The 22,266-nt window shown below is 43.1% G+C and overlaps 2 protein-coding genes across 2 annotated transcripts; one reads left to right on the forward strand and one right to left on the reverse strand.

Annotated features, from left to right (window-relative positions):
- The first annotated feature begins 1,658 nt into the window (after window positions 1-1,658).
- LOC133889850 (protein CUP-SHAPED COTYLEDON 1-like) lies at window positions 1,659-4,339 on the forward strand. The gene is made up of 3 exons (XM_062330331.1): window positions 1,659-2,143; window positions 3,502-3,767; window positions 3,876-4,339. The coding sequence occupies exons 1-3, from the start codon at window positions 1,975-1,977 to the stop codon at window positions 4,242-4,244; spliced, it is 804 nt and encodes a 267-aa protein (XP_062186315.1). The 5' UTR covers window positions 1,659-1,974; the 3' UTR covers window positions 4,245-4,339.
- A 15,744-nt stretch (window positions 4,340-20,083) lies between these two features.
- LOC133887858 (protein G1-like4) lies at window positions 20,084-21,835 on the reverse strand. Its single transcript, XM_062327844.1, has 3 exons — window positions 21,639-21,835; window positions 21,491-21,563; window positions 20,084-21,129 (listed from the first exon to the last, which is right to left on the reverse strand). The coding sequence occupies exon 3, from the start codon at window positions 21,116-21,118 to the stop codon at window positions 20,522-20,524; it is 597 nt and encodes a 198-aa protein (XP_062183828.1). The 5' UTR covers window positions 21,119-21,129; window positions 21,491-21,563; window positions 21,639-21,835; the 3' UTR covers window positions 20,084-20,521.
- Window positions 21,836-22,266: the final 431 nt, after the last annotated feature.

Raw genomic sequence — 22,266 nt, forward strand, 5'->3', positions numbered from 1 at the left:
AATTATGAAGTGTGTATGTCATATCATAAGGGAAGTCAGGAAGCAAATTTTCTTATAGAGAGGAAAGAGTCTCACAGACGGTTTTTAAAAAACTCAGTATGTGACAATTAATATAAACAGGTTTCAACAAAAACCATTTGTGATCCTTATTACATATAGACGATTTTATAGAAAATTTATCTACGTGTAACTCTATTGCAGACGGTTCTAAAATCATAAAATATCGATATTACGAATACTTTTGCAGAGACGGAATTTATAATCGTGTATAATAGAATTTAAAATCCATTTGTAATAATCTATTATGACGTAGTGTCATTAAAACACGCTTTCGATATCGTGGGGCCTATATATACGCGTGTAGTTTCACTTCATACAAATTCCATTTCGAGATACACGCTATACTTCCACAATACTATATTGAGGTGGTGGCCAAAATTCTAATCTGTGCACGCAAAGTTTGATCTATTTTACAATATATTTCCTTTCCTTGCCCGTGTTGTTTCAGTTTGTATCCATCCACTGATCGGAGATCCGATCCGTGTTCTTGCAAATCACTTCAGATCATCCCCTTATTGATGTATCCATTGATAATCGTATCTAGGTGTAAAATGTGGCTACCAAAATTGGTTTGTGCTCGTTCTACTTGATTGTAGACTCAGTCAATCCTATATATAAATCAAAACTGGAGAATTATTCATTTTTTTCAAATTAGAAAAATGAACTTATAAGGCTAAAGATTTAGTTGCTGGTAGGCTAGCTTGTCGGTGGGTATATCCGAGAAACCCCTTTTGCATTAGCCTCAACCGTTTAGCTTCTGTGACAACCGAGGTCTAGGCTTACATAGAAAACTCGAAATGGCAACCAATTTGATGACAGCTGAGCTTGTATTGTTTACATCAAGCTCGAAATGACTTTTACCTTTTTAATTTATCTTTGAAATCCCTCCAAGAAAAACACTACATTTGACAGTTATGCCTTAGGTTCAGTACACACCAAAGGTTTCTGGACTGGTAGATCTGCTCCCTATGAACGACGTCAGGTCGCTGGTGTGCTGATCGAACCGATGCATGATTCGCCATCCTCCGGCCCCGCCGTGGTACACTGCAACTGCATTATTTATGCCTTGACAGAGGCCTCTTACGCGCTCCTACACACACCCGACGGCGCCAACACGTCCCTTATCATACGTGAACTGACCAAGGACCCCTCCTTTTTCTTCCTTTTTTCCATTCGGTTTCGTCCCTTGATTTCATCCTCCCAGGAACATGCAAAAACGGAAGAAGAAAAAAAATGAGAGAGGAAAATATGCAGGCTTCATGGCGTTCGACGCAGGATTGTACGTAGGACCAGGGAACTAGTGTTTCACGTGCCGTCGGCCTCGCCTCTCCCCATCGGTGCCATGACTTCCCGGGGATGTATAACTTGCGAGGTTGTGCCTCCTCGTCAGGCGATCCGGATCGGGAGCGCGGACGAGAGCAGTTCTTGTGCGACAAGCATGGCAACATGTCGTCGATCAGTGGCGTTAGAATCTTCCACCTAAGCCTAGCTCGACTTGACGGGGCCCCGCCTCAGGAGATAGGGGATGCGACGGAACGGCCGCTGCTCGCCTGCCAACATTACGCAGCGCTCGCCTTGCTGGCTAGGGCAGCGCGGCGCGCTGTGCTCTCCCCGTCTGTTCCGTGACAGGACGTGTGGGATCGCGCTGTTGTCAACAGCGGTTCTCTTTTGCGAGCTAGGCCCGGCCCTCTCCCGATCTCTCTATAAAAGGACCCGGAAATCGAGCCGAGCCGAAGAGTGAACACGAGTATTCCTGCTGCTTGTAGTTAAAAAGCTAGCCACCAGATCATCAAGGTTGCAAGAAATTAGTTGAGTTGCTTGTCCGGCTCGACCGTGTGTGCAGATAGATAGGTGTAGGGTGGTTATTCCTCTCGGCTGCATAAAGAAACGTCGGCACTCGGCACGAAAGGAGGGATGGGGTTGAGGGAGATAGAGTCCACATTGCCGCCGGGGTTCAGGTTCTACCCCAGCGACGAGGAGCTGGTCTGCCACTACCTCTACAAGAAGGTGGCCAACGAGCGCGCCGCGCAGGGGACGCTTGTGGAGGTCGACCTGCACGCGCGCGAACCATGGGAGCTTCCAGGTGAGGCCGCCCCCCGTAGCTCTAGCTGATGCTCATCTCTGCATCTGTTCATCTCTTTGTCTCTCTCGCTCTCTCATGACTGTTATTCCAAGCTTCCAACGGATTTGGGTTGGTTCCTCTTGATCTGTCTGGCCGTTCAATTCGTGCTACTGTTTGTGTTAATATTTAGTAATATATAGTTGGTACGCCCCTTGACAAGTTTGAGGATGAGACGGCTGCTATGCAAGCCGAGAGAAGACGTCAAATTAATTAACCTGATTGAGGAGAGGTCCCTATGGAAAAGAAAACCAAGCGATATATGACCTTTGTTGATGATGTCTGGATAGGTTAAGCATGGCCTTCCCTTAAAGATGTCTGACATTATCAATTGGTGCCCCATGGTGGAAGCAGCAAGCAATAAGATGTCTTTTGCAATTTCATTTTATCTGTCCTTGTTGAATTCACTGAAATTTGCGCGTTCCTTCCATAAAGAAAAAACTTCCGCATTCCTTGAACGTATATTTAACGTTACTCTTGTAATTCTAAGAAGCCAAGGGACCACCTGACCAAACAAACAAAAACCCCACAAATGAATCGGTTTAGGATGTGTGCAATGAGGTGACGTCAATCATCTAGAAAAGAAGTCATCTAGAATTTCATCTGATGTGTAGGAGAGAAAAATAAAACAGAGTAAGATAATATCTATTAATTAATGGAGGGTTAAAAAATCAGACAATTACTCTTATAGACAGTATTTTTCCTATTGTATGGATGCCGTCTGTTATTTGTAGTCTCAATTTTCAACGTATCATTTGACAATTAGGTATCATTTAGATTATTTATCTCAACTCATACAATAGCTTATCTATTATATAGTCTAAATGTGACATAGAACTATATTACGGACGGAAACCATCTATACAAATATACATATCTTACATGTAGTTTGGAGCCGTACTTTTTATTTTTGAGAGGTACAAGGCGGACACACACAGCTAACACCGATACCAATTGGACTAGTCACCGGTTGATGTTTCCTTGTGTAGTTAATTACGAGCCCCTTAATTAATATTCCACACGCATCTGCAATAATGATCTTTAACAAATATTCCACATGCATCCGATGTAATCTCTTTCAACAATGAATTAACTGATCCAGACCAGACGTGTCCTACTCGTCGCCATCTTGATGGCGCCATTCAACCCTGTCCCTTTCCTAGCTACGTCACGTGAGTAACAGTTACGACTTTTTTTCAGTTCCTTCAAAACGTAGTTTCCTGACAGATACTATTTTTTTTGGGTTGCAATCTAAAGCATGTATTCGTACGCTGCTAACACACGTTAAATTTGCTATTGTTTCTCTCGATCGTCGCTTGCAGACGCGGCTAAGCTGACGGCTAGCGAGTGGTACTTCTTCAGCTTCAGAGACCGTAAGTACGCCACAGGATCGCGCACGAACCGTGCCACCAAGACCGGCTACTGGAAGGCCACAGGCAAAGACCGTGAGGTGCGTGACCCGGCCACACGCGCCGTCGTCGGTATGAGAAAAACGCTGGTGTTCTATCAGGGACGTGCCCCCAACGGAGCCAAGTCTTACTGGGTCATGCACGAGTTCCGCCTGGACTCGCCGCATGCACCACCGAAGGTACCGTTAAATCGGTTGCTCCGGCCGCCAGCATACCACAACTTTTGGTTCCTTTTCGTTGTAGTTTCTAACTCGGATGCGTGGACTGAGTGGCACTTGTGCATGCAGGAGGACTGGGTTCTCTGCAGGGTGTTCCAGAAACGGAAAGACAGCGAGCAAGACAATGCCAGCTCCTCCTCGCCGACCTTCGCCGGCTCATCGCAGGCCGCGGTTCTGCCGGACCAGCCCATGATGGACGCGTACAACGACCAGACAGGATCGTCGGTCGGCTTCGCACCGCCGCAGGAGAACGCCGGCAGCTTAAACCCGTTGCTGAATGCAGCGATCTGGCAGTACGGCTCGGTCCTTGATCACTTCCCGCAGGAAGTGAGCAGCTCCAGGGGAGTAGGAGACACATGCGGCATCTTCTACGACACCGGCTTCGAGGAGATGTCGAACCTTGGGGGCATGGGATTCCCGCAGGGGTGGATGGGTTGATGCATGCATGGACGTCGAACGTCCAGTATTCATGGAATTGTGCATTGTGAAGAAAATGATTGGATTAATTCCATTGGTGATAGCTATTGTATAAAGATAGTGTGAGATTTAGATTTGAAATTAATAGAGAGTGCACCTCGCAAAAGAAAGTAGTAGTTTGCATGTGCATGAGATAGATGGTTTGGTTCACCTGAATGGTGCCAATTGTGAAAAAAAGAACATGTATCGCTCCACTCCTGTATATGTAAATTAATACTACAACTCAATTCATGTACATCAATACATCTCTCTCTGTGTGCGCGCGCGCGCGCGCAATATAGTGGACTGTTACTGAAGCTATCCCTTTTTTTCCTTTGAAAGACTGGAGTTTGTTTCTGAATGTAATTAATATGGACTGAAAGTCTGTAACTGGTTCTAATTTACATCCATGCAAGACGCTGTGATATACGTTGAGGACTTGAGGTTGAGTATATATATTACCCACATCGCCTCATCATCTTAAGCTTTGGATTGAATTGGTCGGTGCATGAAAGTCGATATGATGTCAAAGACAATGTCATGAGAGTTCAAGACATTGCATGCTGATGCAATTTGAAGAAATTAATTGTAGCCTACTTTAGTTTATCTTAGGCCTGAAGAAGGCTACACGCGAGGAGTGGATGTTGCATCCAACTCAATATTATCCTATTCATCGAATTTCAGAAGCTCACGATCAGCCTCGTTATTTTTTTAGACAAAAGGATACTCCCCTCTTTTTATAGAAAGCGAAAACAGCAATTCTGTAACAGACTGGAGTTACCAGTTTACCCAAAAGCAAACAGAAACCGCAGCTGACAAAAACTAAAAAAGCTTTCAACAAGCTATCCTATTACATAATCATCACGTCAGAGTAAAAGCTTGAAGATGGATGAAAGTTTGCCAGCCAACACAACACCCTTGCTACAATTTGTTCGATATTCTCCTTGTCATGCGGCTTTAGAAGGATCTTAGACTTCTGTAAGTAAGATATACCAGCATAAGCAACGTCAATAGATTGATTAGAAAAAACTTTTTGAATAGCCATCTTGTCCCTTGTGCTCCAGAGAGTCCAAGCTAAACCTGCAAACAAGAAAAGACCTAATTTGAAATTGACACCAAAAATTTCAGAGATCCAATCCTGTAGCAAATTATCATCCAAATTAGGCTAACCCATCTAGCCAAAAACTTCAGCTAAAATGTTCTACACAAACCGCGCCAACACACAATTGAAAAAGATGTGATTAGTAGTCTCAGTACAACCACACAGTACATAACATTCGCTTCCATGCCGATGCCTCTTTTTAGTTGATATCCTGATTGAATACGATCTTGAAACAATTGCCAAAGGAAGATTCTAATTTTCAAAGGCAAACGACATTTTCAAATCTGGATAGCAACTCTATGCTGATCAGCCTCGTTATTACACAGAGGAGTTTGTTGGTGCCACCCAAATTGGGTGTTGATTTCAGCTCCAAAAATCTAACTAAGTTCGGACGAGTAAACTTTAGAACACTTGAGGTTGGAGACAAACATTGTAAAGAATAGAGTTTGATGAAACTTTTCCAAAGGTTGAGAGATTTCGAGCATTCTCCAAAATATTTTTAAATGGTTGAATTTTCCAAAGACAAACATGGCTGTCCAGCGATAACAATCTGGCTGGCTGCTGCCATCGATCTCTGCATCTTCAGGCCAAGTTGCCAGGCTATCATGCACAGGAATCATATGCTGACAATAATATGTCTTTTTTCATGACAATAGCCAGACATATATACGCACACATGAAAAAGAAATTCCTATATAAGTCTAGCCAAGTTTGGCGCATCATCTCCAAGCGTTGGATGCATGCATGCCTGTGAGCCAAGTTGGCATGTGTACGTCTGGATGTGTTCAGGCCACCGATCAATAGAAAATACCACGCTCTACAGTAGCGTATATACTTTCGATCGGGTTGCACGACCTTAATTCCTTCGCTTTATCGGATCGCCGTTGAGCATCGAGGTACATGGATAGCAGCTTTCGTACCCAACAAATCGTCCTGCATCAGAGGTGTTAGTTTGGACAGCATGTTGTTGCAAGAGAATAATAAAGCCTACTTGTATGTACTTTACACATTAGTTGTGCTCATGTATGTGTAGGGTATGCATTTATGCACTCGTACGTAGCGTTGGGGTGTTGCATAAGAGGTGTTAGTTTTAACAGCATGTTGTTGCAAGAGAATAATAAAGCCTACTTGTATGTACTTTACATTAGTTGTGCTCATGTATGTGTAGGGTATGCAACTAGCTACGCACTCGTACGTAGCTTTGGGCTGTTGTTAGATAGGGGAAATGCAGGTTCACATGGATTTGTAGATGTATAGTTTATCTTAGCCGTTAATTTATCTTACATGATATCCATTATCTCTCCATAATTTTTTTCATCTATATGCTCAATACGAATATCAACGCAAATGAATAGCCTTGACAAGCTATGTGTGCGCAAATGCTCCATATGTGCGACAGTGCGAGCTATATGTACTGTATGACCCTTTAGAATGGCTGCAATGTACCTGTCAAATGTACTCTCAAGGTTTTTATCAAATTGCACCCATAGGAAAGAAAGCTTTGTGAAAGTTTCGATATTTTTATTGTTCTTGATTGAGTTGTGACACTCCAGTTTATCAAAAAAAAAAAACCTGCCCCTTTTCGAGTCGTTTGTGGACTATGCCAGCCTAGCCCAGATCGACCCCTCGGCCCAATTCTCGATTCGCTATATGTCTAACCAAGCCTTCGCAGGCCGGCGTCCGGTGGCACTGGGTCGTGCCGGATATGGGCCTCACGCCTTCTGCACGACTCCGTTCCCACTTCGTGTTGTTCCGACGCGCACCCACCGGCCGACCGGCGTCCGTCCTGGCCGCGGTACGTGCCGCCAGGAGCACGCGAGGGGAACGGCGCACACGAGTTTGGCCCCGCCCGCCGCTGCTCGTCCCGGGGAACCAGCGGCGTGTGCGCGTCCACTCGTTCGTACCCGGACGGAGCCCTCCCCACCCGACCGCGATGGGGCTGCGCGTGGGACTGGGGCCTCGGTTAACACGAGACCAGCAGGGCGCTGCCTCGGTCGTCCCCGAGCGCCGACACAGAGTACCGCGACCCACGCGCGACGGTGACCCGCGCGGGGCCCCGCTCTCCCGCCCGACCGATCGAGTCAAACGCGCAGCACCCTGTCACGAAGCCCCACAGCCACGGGGCTTACAAAGACACGTCTCAGGAATGAGGGCCCTTGTACCCTGTGGTCAGGAAGATGAAACCATCTAACACTTTCTTCTCGGCTGTGTCTGTAGCCGCGATGTCTTCATCGTCTCACTTCGCAATCGGACACGGAGCTAGTAGGTTGGTGGTTCCTGACGCGCAAATTGTTACTAAGGGAACTCAGGCGTGGATTCGACTTCTTTTTCATTCTGGGTTGCTGGAACCTGTTGAAGTAAAGAAATCCACGTGTTTCTATCGTAATACATCCTTGGCTGGTGATTTGAGCAGGATCATCCGCGATGGAGGATGGTGTTAAGTGCAGGCCGGCAACAGGAGACTTTCGGATCTCCTTCAGTACTCGCCTTGTAGTCGCCTTGCAATGCTTTTTTTTCCATGCTTATGTGACTGGTTGCCCACCTTGGATCTCCGTAGGTCGCGTCTGTGTAAACATTTAGGTCTCTGGTGTTATAATCATTTGTACTAACTACCGTTAGTACGATGGTGTGGTCGCTTATACCTTCTTCCTCTTAATAAAAAAATATGCTTAGATGCGTTCTCGAAAAAAAAAAAGCCCCAGGGCCGCCTGCTGCGCGCGCGGGTTGGGGATCACCAGCCCGGCGGGGCTGCAGGCGTGGGCACAGTGAACAGGAATCGGCAGGGACAGGTGAACAGAACACAGCACAGGTAGAAATCAGTCGTCGTGATTCTGTCCATTTGTCCGGCCTGTCCCTCGGAGAGAGAAGGGAATTGCGCTAGCCCATTTGGATGTCCGATTAATCCGAAGATGTTCATGGTTATCTCCGATCCGGCAGGTACTCAACTAACTTTTTTTCCAGAACGGGCTTACCTCTGATTTCATTACACAAATGCAACGAAATTACAACCATCCCCATCAATCAGTTCGCAATATTTACAACAAAAGTGTGCACAAATAGCTGGTGGGTTTTTTGTTGACTCGAGAGTAGCGATTGTAATACGAATAGGCACATGAGTATTCTGACCACGGCAAGAGCTTGCTGCATGGTGTCCTTGCTGGCATGCCAAGAGCGCGTGTATACCGGTGCTACATTAGTCAGTAGTAATGTTATTCTGGCATGTGGTGCGGTCCATCACAAATTTGAAGGGTATGGTCTTGCTTACCTGGATGACTGGATGCGTGAGTGCGTGCATGGGTGGGTGTATATGTTACGACACCTACACAGGAGGGCTCGGTACTTGATGAAGAGCAAGGAAGCACCATGCCGGACGAGGAGCAGGACGCACGCGTGTCACCAAGCGAAGCAGGCGTAGGACCAAGCCCAATGTGCGGTGGACCGGTGCAGACTGGATCACGAGATGAGCCCACATGTCTTAGCGCGACTACAAATAGATGGAGAGGGTGAGAGGAAGAGAACAAGCTGTCTTTTACGGTAAAGAACAGATGAGTTCGTCTGCGTCTGAACCACGAATTCTAATCCTACCTGCCTCATCCTCTCGAATCCTGTTGTTCTTCCTCTCGATCATCACAACTTGGTATAAGAGACATGATCCTGAAATCATAGACACCCACCATCACTTCACTCGCTTCCGCAAGCGACTCGGCGCCATGGATCCTTAGATCAAGCTTCTCATCGATGATTTCAAAGCTCTCGGGGAGCATTTTGATTCGGTGGAACAACACATCGATGGCGTGGAATCGAGGCGTGGAAGCCGTAGATCGAGTCCTCGATGGACAATCCGCGTTTCGACATCAACGTGCTCTGCAAGCATGTTGATCGGCTAGTCCTTGATCAAGCCACGACTACCTCGGGCATCTTCGTCGCATTAGAGACGGTTGCCATGCGCCCACCTACCAGAGAACCAACCATCGGCCCTCATGGACACCGCGTCCATCATGATTATCGGGAGCATGTGCTGAGGTCGGTCACCACCCTCTCACATCTCTCGATCATAGGTGTGCACCCATTGCAATCCCCACCAGTTGCTTCCCGTTATGCTTTCATGGAGTCATCGAGTCGATTTACAGATCCTACACACAGCTACAACGCTAAGCTTCCTAAGATGCATATTCTTGAGTTCGATGGGGATAATCCCAAACTGTGAAAGAGTCGTTGAGAGAATTATTTTGATATGTTCACTAGGAATCAAGCATTGTGGGTGTGAGTCACCTCCATGCATCTCACGGGAGTGGCCGCATGTTGGCTTCAGTCTATGGATCATCTCGTGGGAAGAATTTTGTGAGATGGTGTTAGTTCAGTTTGGTCGTGAGCAACATGAAACATTAATCAGGTAGCTGTTCCATATTAGGCAAACGGGTTCAGTTAGGGAAAACAATGAAAAATTTGTGGAACTAGTGGATCATTTATTCGCTTATGAATCTACACCGGACCCTCTTTACTATACTACACTGATACATTGATGGGTTAAGGGACGATTTTAAGTCGATTGTGTTGATTCAACACCCTTCCGATTTGGATGCTGCTTGTACTCTCGCATCCTTGCAGGAAGAGGTCAGCGATCCAAGAAGGCGTGAATTTTGGAAGTTAGATGTATCACTTATCAGTAGACCATCGTTCTAGGGTGCTCTTCCATTACCTTCTCCGGCACAGGCTAAACCACCTCCTCTAGCTACAGCTGAAGATAATCGCGATATGGAAGCAGCACGAGTGCACCCTAATGAGGACAAGTTGGCAGCACTACATTCTTAGAGGCAAGATTGGGGCTTGTGTTACAAATGCGCCGAGAAATAGAGTCAGGATCACAAATGCAATCCAACATTTCAGCTTCATGTTGTGCAAGAACTATGCGAGCTTTTTGCTTGTGAAGATGCTACTACTGCTCAGTCCGACAATTGGGATTTTTCAGATGGTGCATTGCTTCAACTATCCTGTGATGCTCTGATAGGAAATGAATCACAAAAACTTTAAAATTCATTGGGTTTATTCAGGGAATTGAGATGTTGATGTTATTGCACTCTGAAAGTTCTCACACATTCCTTAGTACAACTATTGCACATCAGCTTCAGGGTGTGACTGATCTGCTATGCCTCTTCGTGTGCAGATAGCAAATGTGACACTTATGAACTGTACTCAGGAAGTTCAGAAAATGCCATGGCCAATTTAGGGAGTGTAACTCACTACTTCTTTCAAGATATTTCTTGGTGATATGCCCTAGAGGTGATCACGTATGCAGATTGGTTCTGCGAATAGGATTTAATATGATTGAATATCCATTAGGGTTTAGGGTCATGATAGGCTTTAATGTGATTAAAAGTTCATTAGTGTACTCTATATAAGAGGAGGCAGGGGCCATGTGTGCACAAGTTTTCAAAAATCCTAGCCGCCACCTCTTCCCGAACTTCCTGTGAAACCCTAGTCGGGCGCGCGGTGCTAGCACACCGGCGCACGGCGTTCCATCCCTATACGTATAGATACCGTAGAGGCGTTGTTGCTATTGCAGTGCTGATCTCCTTGTGTGAAGATTGCGGTGCTGGTCGTGCTCTGTGGTCGAGGAGCACGACACACCTACTTAGGGGTGGTTGAGGAGTACGAGTACCTGGTCAACGAGGTGGTCGATGAGATCGACTACTTTCTCTTCCTGATCGGGGATGTGGTCGAGGCTTCCTCTTCATGGTTGAGTATACGGTGCACGTGGTCGGAGCTGGTCGAGGACGTGACATACCTACTCAGAACTGGTCGAGGATGCGGTGCACGTGGTCGGAGTTGGTCGAGGACGCGCACGACGTTGGATCAGACTACTCCAACTCTTCTTCTACTGTGCAACACTTCTATTGGTAATGATCTATAACCCCCTACTCGAGTAGTTCCTTCGTTGAACATTGTAGAGAAAAAAAAATATGCTAGCGTAGTGAACCCGTTACCGAACAGTGATATCAGAGCCTGCATGCATAGTTTTTTATCTAGATCGGCCACATATAGATGATATGCGGTAGTAATAGATACGATCTATTTTTGTTCTTATGATTGGTTAATGTGATGGATCGATTGAGGCATGATTTGGTGTAATTGGGATCGGATGAGGTGCGAGTCGATAGAACCATATGACCAAAAAAGATGAACTCAATCTCGCACTGGTCGCATGTGCGACTTGCCCCTAATAGCTGGAATCATCATCGGGGCTAACAACGCGTGTTGTTGCATGGTTGGCAGAATAGCAAATCGAGATTGTGTGTGTTGTCGTCGTTTCTAGAAAACCTCACGTGATGATTTCTAAATTAATCCATGCAATAAATTAAATCATTCACAATTTGGTTTATTTGTTTTTATGATTCTTTGAGTGGAGATTTGAATTGAATATCTCTCAAATTCAAATCATTTCTTAGGTCAAATCTTTTTAAATTCAAATCCTCTCCCAAAATCAGAACTTCTCTTTTCTGACTTCAATTTTGACGATTCTTTCGTCTAAATTCGAGATCTATCTTTCTATCACAATGTGATACCCATTAGGGCTCATTTGGTACTACATTTGGTGTTAATTGATTCTTCTCTATTCGAGACTGTTATTGATCATAAACACATTTGCAGAACTAGAGGATTTCGTGGAGAACCCGGAGGATCCTAACTTCAACCAAAGTTTAGAAGAAAACTTTGAAGAAGGTAAGTCCTATCTACTTTATCATTCTGAGCCTATGTTTTACAATAATCTAATTGATCAACTTAAAAAAATTGACTTATTATCGTATGTGCCATGTATTGCGCTATATCAACTACTTGCAGTAGATAAATCCTATTAAATAATTCATACCTTATTGTCTTCTCTAGAACACATATCACGCTAGAATTTACCTATCATTATCTATATTATCGTCGGGTGACGTCGTGATATCTAACATGCATATGATGGAATACATTCTCTTCGAAAAATGTCGCTAGTGGAATACAGCTCTTCGGTGATGTCGTTTCACTTTTTAATCAATTTAACTCATATATCATGAATCTTTGGTGAAAGAGAAATCCTTGATGTGGTAAAGGATATGATGAGTGGGGTGTAAAATAAGTGAAAACTGTTTTAGTGGGGGCAAGTAGAGTAGTCCTCCGACTGAGGATGCTCTTAGAGGCTTGAGCTGCCTTTGTGGTATTCATTACCAACTAAAGATGTCTCTCTGACCGTATAAGTATCGAATCATTGCGTCGTTATGCTAAGCAACCCCAATGCAACTATGTGGGACTTGATCTCACACCCATTAGCTAAGCTCATTGTCCACCCTAGAGGTAGGGGTATAACGGGAACTCAGGAAAAGACTTGTTACTATACGCATTATGAGAGTTGGCTGGTGACATCGCAATGGCTGTCGAGCCACAATTAATCCAATGCTTTGGACCCCTGATGTCCTTCCCGTGGATGGATTGTGTAGCAACATGCTTGATGGGTATGGGAACTCAGTATGATTCACTCCTCTACTTGCAATGGTTGGAGGCTGAGTATATTGTATGGGTACGGTGTACAATATCTGCAGAGTGTAAATCTATTCGAATAGCTGTATCCATAGTATGGACATGTGAATCAATTACCTCATTGATTAGACTCTAGGCGTGTGTGTCTTTAATCAGTGAGTGTGTGGACTAGATGCCCGTGTGATGAGGTTGATGGCTTAATTCCCCAGGAGTTGTGTAGTACTAGAGGTATACCAGGTACAATAATAGGGATTATGGAGTGAGGTGTAGCTCCTTCCATTACCAAAAACCCCATGATATATCTTTTTACCTCGTTTGATATTTTTCAAAGTTAACAGTAGAGAATACAACCGAATAACTGCATAAAACAACTTTATACTTAAAACTAAACTATAAAGTCTTGTCCTTGAGATATATTTATGCATCTATCAACACCTTAAAGTAGTATCACTACGTGAAAAAAGGTTATAAGTGACGTGTGATAACCGTCATTGGTGACGTCACCAATAAACTTATTGGTGACACGTCAAAATTTGACCCGTCACTAAGGAAGGTCATAACTTTTGCATAAGTGACACGGAGTGCCTTCTGTAAATCGGGCATAGTTTTTGCATACGAACTCTGATTTTTATATTTTTTTTTTGACTCTACAAGCATTTATAGAAAAAGTTACATCCATTTCTCTCCCACTTTGTTGGGTTTGATAAATTTTTTTAGGCTAAACATGGCCTGGAAGATTGATTTATCATCCCCTAAAGTTTTTTTATCATTTTCGAAATGTGCATTTGTGTCCATAGTTGTCACCCCTTACATCAAATTTGAGCATAAATGATATATATTTCCTATTTTAGTGCTGGTGAGGTGAGAAAATATAAGAGAAAAATAAAAGAAAAATAAAAAATATCAGTGAGCTAAGTATTTGTGAATACCGTCATTAGTTATGGGTCACAACTTGACATGTCACTGATATCAGGTCATAAGTGGTGGGTCATAATTTGACCCATCACTTATGATTGCTTAGACGACCCGTCGCTTATGTCAGTCATAAGTGATAGGTCACAACTTGACCCATCACTTATGACTGACTAAAATGACTCGTCACTGATGCTAGGTTATAAGTGACGGGTCACAACTTAACCCATCACTTATAACTGGTTTAGGATAACCCGTCACTGATGAGTCATTATCAGTGAGAGGTCACAATTACGATATGTCACTGTTATCATCAGTGACGGGTCATGTTACAACCTGTTACTAATTTTGTATCTCATTTATCTATTTTTCACGTAATGTATAGGATTTGCTGAGTACATTCCGTACTCATTTTTACTATCATTCAGATAAGGACGTAGATGCTGACTTTGCTGGAGATGAAGGCACAGATGAGGAGTATATTTAGTAGTCATATTCGCACTCTAGCTACATGTGGCTTTAGGTAGTCGTTCTGCTATGCTTTTGATAGTCGTTAGGCCACTTTTGTAATATACAGTATTGTTTGAAGACCTTTTGAACTCTGTAACTATAATACTTTATTTACGATTTATAATTATGATGTCATAATTTTTATATTATGTATGAGCTATTTAATTTAGTGACCGATACAATAGATATAAGAGATGTTGAGAATGTAGTCTTACATGTATGGAATTTCTCCCCGACAGTTGGGCATTGAGGATGCTACTGAGTGTAACGTAATTGATTTGACAACCTGGTTAGAATAACGCACACTGATTAACAGGCTTTTGCATCAGCATTTACTTTGGGCACAACAAAGAATGAAGTTCCAAGCCTATAAGAAACGCTCAGATCATCAATTCACAGTTGGGGATATGGTATTCTTAAAATTGCAACCCTACATCCAGTCATCGATGGCTGTTCGTGCGAGTCACAAGCCTGCCTTTGGATACTTCGGGCCCTACAGAATTCTTATGAGAATTGGCTACGTGGCTTATAAACTGGATCTTCCACCATCGAGCACTATCTATCGGGTCTTTCATGTATACCAATTGAAGGAAGCAGTGGGCGCTAAGCACCAGGTATCACCGGTTTTACCATCCCCTAATCAATATTTTCAGTTGCTGCAGCTGGGGATGATTGCTCGCGGTCTAGCCAACATCGCCCAGGTGCTCGTGAAGTGGTCGTCGACCCCGATGGAACTCGCAACATGAGAGGACGCGGAGGCGCTTCGTCAATATTTCCCTCACGCTCCTACTTGGGGCCAAACATCTCCTCAAGGGGAGGGGATGTTACGACACCCAGAGGGCTCGGTACTTGACGAAGAGCAAGGAAGTACCGTGCCGAACGAGGAGCAGGACGGGCGCGTGTCACCAGGCGAAGCAAGCACAGGCCCAAGCCCAATGCATGGTGGACCGGTGTGGAATGGGTCACGAGCTGAGCCCACATGTCTTGACGTGACTACAAATAGATGGAGAAAGCGAGGAAGAGAACACAGTGTCTTTTACCATAAAGAACAGACAAGTTAGTCTGCGTCTGATCCACGAATTCTAATCCTACTTCCCTCTTCCTCCTGAATCCCTGTTGTTCTTCATCTGCATCACCACAGTATATATGCGTGCGCGCGCGTGCAGTAGGATTCACAAAGTGTCATGCTTAACTGATGTGCATCATATTTTGTCTCATTCCAAACCGATGCACACTGTACCGGATCTAGTGATTCCTTTATTGCTAGCAGAATCTAACTGCAGCTGGGACTCACTAGTTAGTGGGATCCATGTGGCCATGTCTCACTCGCATGTACATCCTCTCTGAACTCTGGTACCTTGAGAGCGACCTCTCGACACTATAAAAAATTTATTTTTGGAGCGGTTGATGACTCCTTTTTATAGATATTTAACGTGTTCGTCTGTAATTAAATATCTATAAAAATGAACGATTTTTACGGATATAAAAGATCACGTGTAGAAATCTATTACTATAGATGATTCACTAGGTTTTCACTGACGGTTCCTTAAGCGGGGCACCTGTAGAAACCGATGTTCACAGACGGTTACTTAAGCGAACCGTCTGTAGAAATTAATTTTCACAGACGGATTCTTAAGCGGACCGTCTGTAATAATTGATCTCTAAATCGATATTTTTTTTATTAAAAAATAATCTTTTTAACCAACCATGCACCCCACTCATTTCTACAGGCGGTTCCTTATGTGAACCGCCTATAGAACTGTAGAAATAAGTGGCAATGTATTTAAAAAAAATTATATCTTTTTCATATTAAGTCGGATGAGTACAAAATCTATATAAAAATTGTAGCTCTTGACGAGATCTATAACTTTGTAGTTGAAAAGTTTTTTTATTGAAGTCATTTAGATGCTCAAATAATGGTTTGAAACTTCAAACGATTATTTGGATATATAAATGACTTTAAATAAAAAACTTTTCAACTACAAAGTTGTAGATCTTATCGAGTGGTATAATTTTCATATAAAGTTTATCCTCATTCGAATTCATATTAAATGTTATAATTTTTTAAAGATAACCAGTTACTCATTTTCACGTACAGTTCTTACATGAATCGTCTGTGAAAATGACCTATTTTCACAGGCGGTTCACATACATGCGGTTCCTCATATTAAATGTCTGTGATAATCATTATATTTTTAAAGACGATTCATGTAAGGAACTATAACCAAAGATGATCTATAACCACAGAGGACCTTCATTAACTACATAGACGATTTTTTAAATAAGTTATCTGTAAAAATACACTCTAAATATCTCGGAAGATAGTTTTTTTTTAAGTGCGATCATCTCTATGCATGCCTTCGCCGACAAATACAGCACCCTTCTTTGGCATTTCGTACGTGTCAAGGCCAGGACTCTATGATAAGATCAATCAGCAATGGCGTTGGCAGCAACTCAACGCCGTCCTTTGAAAGCTACAGTGATAAGAAAAAAAATCGCCAGACACAAGTAGTGGTCCAGTAATAGAATTTGTATTTGAACTATTGTTAACTATGATTCGGCGTTTATTTTCTCAGTTCATTCCCGCAGAGCTTAAGATAATCTTATTCCTTTGTTAAAAAGAAATCCGGAGCAGGCAACAGTGTTATCCGTCGTTCCATATACAGAGATAAAAAAAAGGAAGCTAGCGAAAAGAGCAACGGCTGGAGTGCGCTTTATGCTACACTGCAACGCCGATTTATCACACAAGAGCACTGCATGTTAGTGATCGTTAGATCTCTCCGTATCAGCTCTAGTCTACTCATTATTGCTCACTTCTTTCTACTAGTTCTGCCGTATCACCAGATCTTCCTCATTTTTTCCTTCTTGGAATTAATATGCACCTCCCTCTAAAAAAAACATTCGCGATACTTCTTTGGTTCTTCCCTATGACAAGTGGATCCCTCTTTTGTCAGACTAAAAACTGTTGCAATGCGAATCAATTAATATCCCTAAAAAAATGGCGCGACGTGCGAATTTTTCATAAGTATGGTGCTAATTGACAAAAATGACAACAGAGCCTTATTAAGTCTAATCTCCTATTGTACCTTGCGCGTCTCTGTGATCTTCCTGCCTTGACACTCGACAGGCACATATGCAATTGCACCTAACATTTTAATGCATGAACATTAATTTGCTCCCTGTTTCGAGAGAAACGGAAAATTCTGTACATGACATCAAGAACATATTGCACACTTTGAATTGACCAAGCAGGAAAAAAAAAGAAACGTGAGCAGATGTATATAGTTTGCTCAAGTTTAGTTTGTAAAAAACAACTAACTTATGAAAATTATAAAATTTGAATTGTCCAAAGGATAGATAGCTTAAAATTATTTATTATTCCTGAATAGCACAGACATGCAACTTACTCACAATAGAGGCCCGAAGTATATGTATATATCAAAATTTTCTTATGCATGACCTATATATCCCTTTTCGGACTATATCAAGCACATGTCAAGAAACAATCTTTGCTGGCATGCATTTGCAGAGCGTTGTCTACGAAACGTCTTATAATATCTAGTACAGTAATATATAGTGACAAAATGACAAGAGGATATATATATATATATATATATATATGTATAGCAGCTAAATTGTTGCTTAATTTTAGGTCTAAAGACGAAAATAATTCAGCATCCATATACCATTATAATTCTATGGAAGCAATGTCTTATTTCACAACAAAATTACTTATGTTCCGAGCAACTTCCAAATTTTCTTTTGAAGATTTAAACAAGAATTACTTGTATAATACTCCCTTCAATTGCATGTGCTGATTGACACCTGACATGGTCTCAAAGTAACTTAAATTTGACTGTTAGTTCATATATAATTTAAATAAACAATAGATAATATTATGTACTTTTTGTTCATTTTGAGAACAATTATGAAAATACCTATCAAGACAAATCTAACTATCATGATGATATCCATAACAAAAGTTTCAAAAGTTTTACAGCATGCATTCAAACATCAAGTACTTTTTACACGAAGGGGTAAATATTTATATGCATATCTCTAACACACCGGTTCAGCTGGGTAGGGTGATTGGTTGCTTGCATGTATGTATATGCAGGTTGAGGAGAAGCAGATTAAACGAAGTCATATTTGTTGAAAGAAGAGTGTTTGTTCGGTTGTATCTATCTGGATACGCTGAGATAAGATTCTGTTTAGTTGACCGAATATGAGGCCATATGAGTGAATGCAAGAGTTAAAACCTGTAATTTATTGCTCACACGAAAATAATTTTATAACACTAACAAATAGATCCGTATGTATGAGCGGATGTAAAAATTTGCATCTGTCAGACCCGCTGTGGAGGAAAGCTCGAAACACACTTCCCTCTCAAACCAAGTTGTGAACGTACATTTACATCCACAGAGTCAAACTAGAATAATATATGTGAACAACTAAACACACTTTTATTTAAAATTATACACATCCGCCGTACCAAATTACTTTCCTACATACAATCAATCACACTACTCCTGAACATGCACGTACAGGAGTTTTCACTATGAAGGGACAGGGTATACAGTTCAATGCTTCCGGTCTATATCTCTGTCTTCTTTGAGTAAGTATAAAATAAATGCTGACGAAAGTACGGACTAATTAATTAAGGTGCTCATTTTCTGTCGGAATACTTGAAATTCAACCAATTCTAAATGGAAATTAGACTAATAATTTAAATGCACAAAATGGAACGTCTAAATATTAAGAAAGCTTTGCATTGTATGATCGAATATGCAGATTATGTCTTGACTGTATACATGCATAGAAGCCACATGATACTAGTTCCATATTATCTGCTTGGCTTCTGTAAAATATAAATGCCTTGAAAATCATAATTAGATAAATGTTTTCTTGTATGCACTATTCTATGTATGCGCAGATGATCCAAAGTTCAATCCATATATACGAACAATGGCAACTTATTGCAAGAAATTGCAATCACTTATGTAAAATGTATGCTTGCAGCTAGGTAGAAGTCGTAGTATACCAAGTGAGATCATCTAATCTATAAAAAAAAATAAGATCACTTAAAACTTGAATACGGTGTATTAACTTATGTGTTAGCATGTTTGCTTGCTTGTAATTATGTTCGTCCACATGTGTAAACCATAACCGAAAAGGGATTCATAAAGTCTACTGATAGTACAATATAGTTAACTCATAAATTTCATTTCATTTTGTTTGTAATGTGAATATGTCAGCTATATCTGAACTCTGTTGTAGAATATTTGTTCAAACGTAACGCAAAATCTATAAGTGCATAATGATCTCAATCAGAGTAACCAAAAGCAATCAAGAACATATTCGATCACAAAGAAAAACCTAGCAAGAAGTATGGACCGTGTGTTCTTATGCTTCAAATACTACAAGAACATCAAATAGCAGAGCTAGCCCCCACGATGGGACGCAACTATTCAGAAATACATGGGAAAAGATCGATCGTGAAACTAAGGACAGTATGCTGGAAGAGGAGAAGAATAGCTCCAATCGACACATGCATCCAGTACTTGCAAGCAAACAAGCACACACAAGCCACATCAAGCATCAACAGTAAGTGGTACATGCTTGTCCTCCTCTTATTTGGCGCGTTATACTGTACCACTATCGTCGCCGTGCAGCGGTGCAGGCAACTGGGCATGCACAATTCACATTGATCTCACTACCCTTGCTCACCCAAACACTGCATCCGGTACCACAAAAAGGAAACGAAACAGGAAGCAAAACAAGAAACAAGAAGGTGCTGGCTCCAGAATTGAATTGACACATGATGCGCAGATGCATATGGACACTGAAACAGGCTTCAAAATCTTCCACAAACAGCAAGAGAGATCTCCATGTATCACATTGTCCCTAGCTAGATCTCTAGATGGAACCTCAAAGGACATATACTCCCCAGTTCAAAGTACAGAAAACACTTGCTCACTCCTAGAAGTAAATAGATTCGACAACACCAAAGCTAAAGGCAATCGAAACAAACAAGCGATGCAGTACGAACGCAGCACCGACTACTAGTAGTTTTCTCATGATAGAGTACACGGATCAGCAGCTGGAAGCCACTGCCATGCACATGCATACATGCAGATGCAAATGATACATAAAATATATGCTCAATCTGGCATACCGGCCAAATAGGAGAGCGTAGGACGAGCGTCGTTCGATTAGCTCAGCAGATGGCGCCGGGCGGCGGGGGCGGAGGGTGGTGGGGGTGGCCGTGAAGGCTGCCACTGCTGTCGCCCGGCAGCTGCTGCGGCTTCTTGCGCTTCTTCTTCTCGTAGCTGACGCCGCGGGCGCGGGCCTGGTGCTCGCGGACCTCGCGGAGGTAGAGGCGGACGGCGCGCGCGGCAAAGGGGTTGGACTCTGGGCGGCCGCCGTTCTCCTCAAAGGCAGCGCGGAGGCGGCCGACGAGGGCGTCGAGGCTACCCCAGGCCTGGCGGAGCGGGCAGGGGCAGGGCGCCGGCGGGTTCGGGTGGCCGAAGAAGGGGCACGCCGCGGCGTGCACCTTGGTCTTGCCGAACTGGTCCAGGTAACGCAGGAACTCGAGGACGTGCGCGCCGCTGCATTGAGTCAGACTCAGCGGCGGCCGGTGGTTCCGTAGGTACTGGCCGAACGTGTTCCAGTCGCGCCGCTTCTGCGCCTCGTACCGGCTCGGCGACTGCGGCGTCATTGAGCCAACGGAAGGCGACGCGCCGCCGCTGCTCGACCCGACGCCGCCGTTGCCCCCTCCCGATGAGGGGCTGTCGGGGTTCGGCGACATGTCCATGGATCAGCTAGCTAATAAGTAGGGAAAAAAAGAAAGTATGGCTGTGAGCTGAAACAATTTCCTCTTTAATTAAATCCAGTAGGGCTCTCCCTTACTGTTGTTTGCTCAATGAAACGATTGAAACTACTATTTCTTATCAATACTATATTGGCAGTGGAATACTTCACATTCTCGTAAGCATGGTGAGGCCAATGATTACATGTAGGTATATGTAGTGGCATTAGTTGGCCATTGAAGGGATCTGTTTGGGACTTGGTGCTCAGAACTTTGAAAGTGGATGCAATATATTTAAGACGACTAGAACAGATGTGTATGTCTCGTGTGTGAAAACTTTCTTTGAAAAAAAAAAGATTAAGGAAAGGCACCAGTAACCTTTGGTGGTGTTGGATGGTGATCTTGGCTCACAGCTGGGTGTCAGAAATGGAGGTTGGCTAGCTTCTTGAGTCTGCACAATATTAACGATAAAACATTGGAATAATCTGGAATATATAGCTGGTTGATCTCTTCTGTTGCTTCTTACTCTTTCTCAGCGGTGGTGGTAGCAACTGTTGCTGCTGCTGGCTCGCTCATAGGCCCATCTGGAGATTGGGGAATGGGGAGCTGCAGGGAGAGCAGCAGATTCAGTTTGCTTGATGGAGTGGGGAATTGCATGCTGCTGCTTCTATTTTTAGGGGGAGTGCGGGGGGTGGGGAGTGGTGTTTGGCCTGAAAAGGAGAGATGTGAGGTGACTGAGACATGGAATACACAGTAGTGAGCAGTGAGGCCAGAGATGCAGTGCTACTACACTATTAAAGCTAGGGCTTTTTTTGAACAAAAAAGCTAAGGCTTTTCTAAGTGAAGAGTGTAAAAAAGAACACTGAGCGAGGAGTGAAAGGTGACGTGACAAAAGCAAAATTTTCTATGTGATAGGTGGATGTACGGCTTACTAGGGGTTGTCGTTATTTCAGTGCGAGCGATGATGCGGTTATTAGGTTTAGGGTTATTAGCGGCCTCTACCCATTTGCTTTCACAGGTGCGATGTGCTGATCTGATCGATCATAGCAACTTAGGTCCCATCTCATGCATATCTAAATTGGTGCTTTTGTTGGATCAAGACCACAATTTGTAAAATCGAAGCATAAAAATTCACTATTACAGGTCATATGTAG

This window comes from Phragmites australis, chromosome 13 (genome assembly GCF_958298935.1).
Source record: "Phragmites australis chromosome 13, lpPhrAust1.1, whole genome shotgun sequence".
In the NCBI taxonomy this organism is placed as follows: domain Eukaryota; kingdom Viridiplantae; phylum Streptophyta; class Magnoliopsida; order Poales; family Poaceae; genus Phragmites; species Phragmites australis.